The sequence below is a fragment of the Pinus tabuliformis genome, chromosome 9 (assembly GCF_031772625.1).
Source record: "Pinus tabuliformis cultivar Carrire ecotype Pingquan chromosome 9, CPIR1, whole genome shotgun sequence".
Lineage (NCBI taxonomy): Eukaryota > Viridiplantae > Streptophyta > Pinopsida > Pinales > Pinaceae > Pinus > Pinus tabuliformis.
In genome coordinates, this window is record NC_142307.1 from 532,266,524 (window position 1) to 532,270,099 (window position 3,576).

The 3,576-nt window shown below is 41.8% G+C and overlaps 1 protein-coding gene across 1 annotated transcript; it reads right to left on the bottom strand.

Moving 5' to 3' along the window:
• Positions 1 to 2,553: 2,553 nt before the first annotated feature.
• LOC149149586 (putative disease resistance protein At5g43730) lies at positions 2,554 to 3,315 on the bottom strand. Its single transcript, XM_089442523.1, has one exon. It carries the CDS (start codon positions 3,313 to 3,315, stop codon positions 2,554 to 2,556), a length of 762 nt encoding a protein of 253 aa, XP_089298649.1.
• Positions 3,316 to 3,576: the final 261 nt, after the last annotated feature.

Sequence of the window (3,576 nt, forward strand, 5' to 3'; positions counted from 1 at the left end):
TCACACTGTCAATGCTTCCCCACTGTTCTCATTCATCACTGTGCACTGTAATTAGGCATGGACTCTCCATTCCGTTGTTGCGTTTTCCACATGTCAGTTCACCTACATACTCAAACTAGGCACAATCCTCTCTATATCCAACTCTCTCTATCTATTCAAGGCTCACAGAGCTTAGTTGTACCTCTGCATGGAATCATTGTTTTTCATTTATATCTACAAAGTGTGCACTAAACATATCCAACGATCAATTCCTCTATTCGATAATCAAACCTGCAACTTCCAACCCATATGTCCTTCAATACTTTGTACCGTGCATTATCGAAGGACATACTTCAAAACCCTATATGGTGGTGCAACACCAAGAAATTGTCAATTTCCAACCTCCAATTATGTGAAGCCCCTTTAGATTTCAACCCTCATTGAATAACCACTTATAGGACCATGTGCTATGACCAGAAGCTTAGCCTTAAGGCGCTAAGCCCTTTAACATTGTGTTGGGGAAAGTTTCTCCTTTGTATTACGCTTTATCAGAGCTTTTCCTCTATCAGAACTTTATTCATAAACAAACATATGAATAACGAATTCTAATCATCCTTGGCCTTTTTTGATCTAGCCCCTTTTTGAATTTCTCTTTAGAGGACCGAGGGAAATGACTGAGTGCCATGACCTGAGGCACTAAGTCTTTCAGCATTGTGCTGGGAGCCTTTTTCCTTTATTAAGCATTGCGCCATTGGTTTTTTGTTTATTCGAAAACTAAGCGCCTAACATTATCAGAGCCCTCTAATCGGGGATTTCCACTTATTGCCTATATGCTAGTGACAAAAAACTACCAATCACCAATTGTCAATAGGCCCCTCTACTCAACCCTTACCATCGGTTCCTTAAGACTTTGCGATCACATGCTAGCCTTCTAATTAGAGCTCTCTAATCGGTGATTCATCAAGGTGGCCAGTGTGCCAACCATTGCAAACCTTCGATCGTCGATCATCGATGTGACGCCATCACCTTCCATGTGGTGTCTATTTGAGTGGTGACACATGTCACCCGGATATGGCACATTAGGTCACCTCAAAACACCAAAATTTCCTGCCATGTCTCCCTCCATACCGTTACGTCATGCTGACGTCAGCAACCACGTGTCCCTTATCAGAACCAATCAGATCTTGTCACTTGTCCACATCAAAGTTCGTCTGAGAGTGCCATTTGTCCTTATCAGACCCAACTGGATGCCTCCACATGTCCTGCTTAGAGGAGAGAGAAAGAGGCCTCACCAACTCTGGTTGTTCACCAAATTCCTTTGTATTCTCCTTTTTTGACTCTTCAAAAATTTAACAAAGGATGCACAGTACCGACCTTCTTTTTTTAACTCAAGTAGCGTTCGTTGATCGACAAATTTCCTTAGTTATTGCTCCGCACCCTAGAAAATCCAAACATCGATGTGCGATCTACTGGGACCTCTGACATGCGGGATCACAAGTCACTAATCGACAAATGCCTTAGTTGTTGTGCCGCACCTTGAATTCTCCGATTATCGATATGCCAGGTCCTCTAACATGCGATATCGCTAGTCGCTTATCGACGAATTGCATTCGTTGGGTGATGCACCTTAGAACCTCCGAATTCTGACTTGTGAGTCTTCTGATGCTCCAATCTCCAATTTGCGAGGGTTCCGATATGCAAGACCTCCGATATCCAATCTTCCTCCCTACTGAAGGTTTTAATCACCCTGAACTTCAGCAAGCCATAACTTTTGAACCATAAATCCATTTCTGGACTTCTGCATACCGTTGGAAATATCTTTTAGAGAAATTTCATATGGAAGGAGTCTTATTAGCCATTGAGCCCATAATATACCTAAAAATATGGCACCAAACGCACTACCAATATCCTTCACCTGAACTCTCGAGACAATTAGGAACCACATCCACAATGTGTCCTTTGCATGAGGCCTGCAGCTCCCATGAACTTCCATCCTAGACCATCACTATGATCATCATTTGATAGCTTCTCCAATAATACTGCTAATGTGATGATTCTCTACATCGAGCTTGTAGCTACCAATAGATTCCTCCTGAGCCATCACTACCAGCATCTGCTGCAAGAAGCAACTAAGCTTGTTTGGTTGACATCAATGCCAACACTCATGCTAGTTGTTAAGAAAGCCAATTTCCCAACAAAACCCCTTATCATGATTGTTGAAATCAATGCCAGCACGATTTCAGATTCCTTCTCAAGGCCACTGGCCATGCACACAATGCCAAGTGTCCAACAATCTCCCTCTTTGGCATTGATGGCAACACACCATCCTTTTCTCCAAGTGATGACCAAACCTCAAGCTACTTCAACACATCTCATGGCATGAGACACCAATGACCTTCTTGTCATCACAACTTCCTTTTCTGCAAGTGATGGCCAAACCTCAAGCTGCTTCAACACATCTCAAGGCATGAGACACCAATGACCTTCTTGCCATCACAACTTCTCCACAACTTTCCTCCCCCTTTGATATCAATGGCAAGGGGCTACAAGCTTCCTTTCTCTCCCAGGAAATCATTAATTATGAGGACCAGAGTCTCGTTGTCGAGATTTGAATTCTACCTCCCAGACCTCTCTTCCAGGGTTGTTGTTGCTGATTCTCCAGTGGTTTCGGTTTTTCTTGCGCCAAATTAACATTCTTCTGCAATCCTCTGGGATGTTGGGGAAATGTTGAAGCATTTGACTCGATTTAAATACGCAATTTTCCTTATTTTCTCCTATATATATTGCCATGTCCCGAATAACATCGTGAATCTTATTCCAACTAGGTCCATAAAAGTGCAATAAGCCACGATCACGAAGTAACTTTGCATAGCTATACCTCGTGTCCAACAAATACTCTACATCTTTGTTCTTCACCAGGCCCTCTGCGATCCACGTCTGCACCAAGTAGTCAGATTGAAAGGCTATATCTTCAGGATTGATGGCGCAAAATAGAAAACAGTTTTTCAAATTATCGTGTCTCAAGCTATCATAACTCCATCTCAATTGCTGATACAAACCTTGATCAATCTGAGGATGAATAATCGGAAAATTCGGATCCACTGTTTTCATTTGATTTAAGGCGAGCCTCCACTCATTTATATCTATGTTTCGAAACATCGTTGAGGCTATTAAATTTATTGATAAGGGCAAACCTTGACACTTATCCGCGACTTCTCTTGCAACATGTTTTAAATCCTCCTGAACATGGCCGTCTTTAAAACACACTTTGAAACACAAATCCCATCCTTCCTCTTTGGACAAGGGTTGTATTTTGATGGACTCTTCTGCCCTCATTTCTCGAATCAGATTTCTGTGGCGAGTAGAGAATACAATTTTGCTGCCTTTGGGATTGTTAAATTATACACCTAATTCTCCTAGATTCAATATTCTCCACACGTCATCTAAAACCATAAAAAAATTATTTGTTCTCAGATATACGGACAGCTTCATCTTCCGCATATCTACATCATTAGGTCAATTTGCTAGGTTTAAATTGATCGTATAAGCGATTCGACTCTGCAACTCCAGAATTGAAAATTGAGAAACCATAACCCA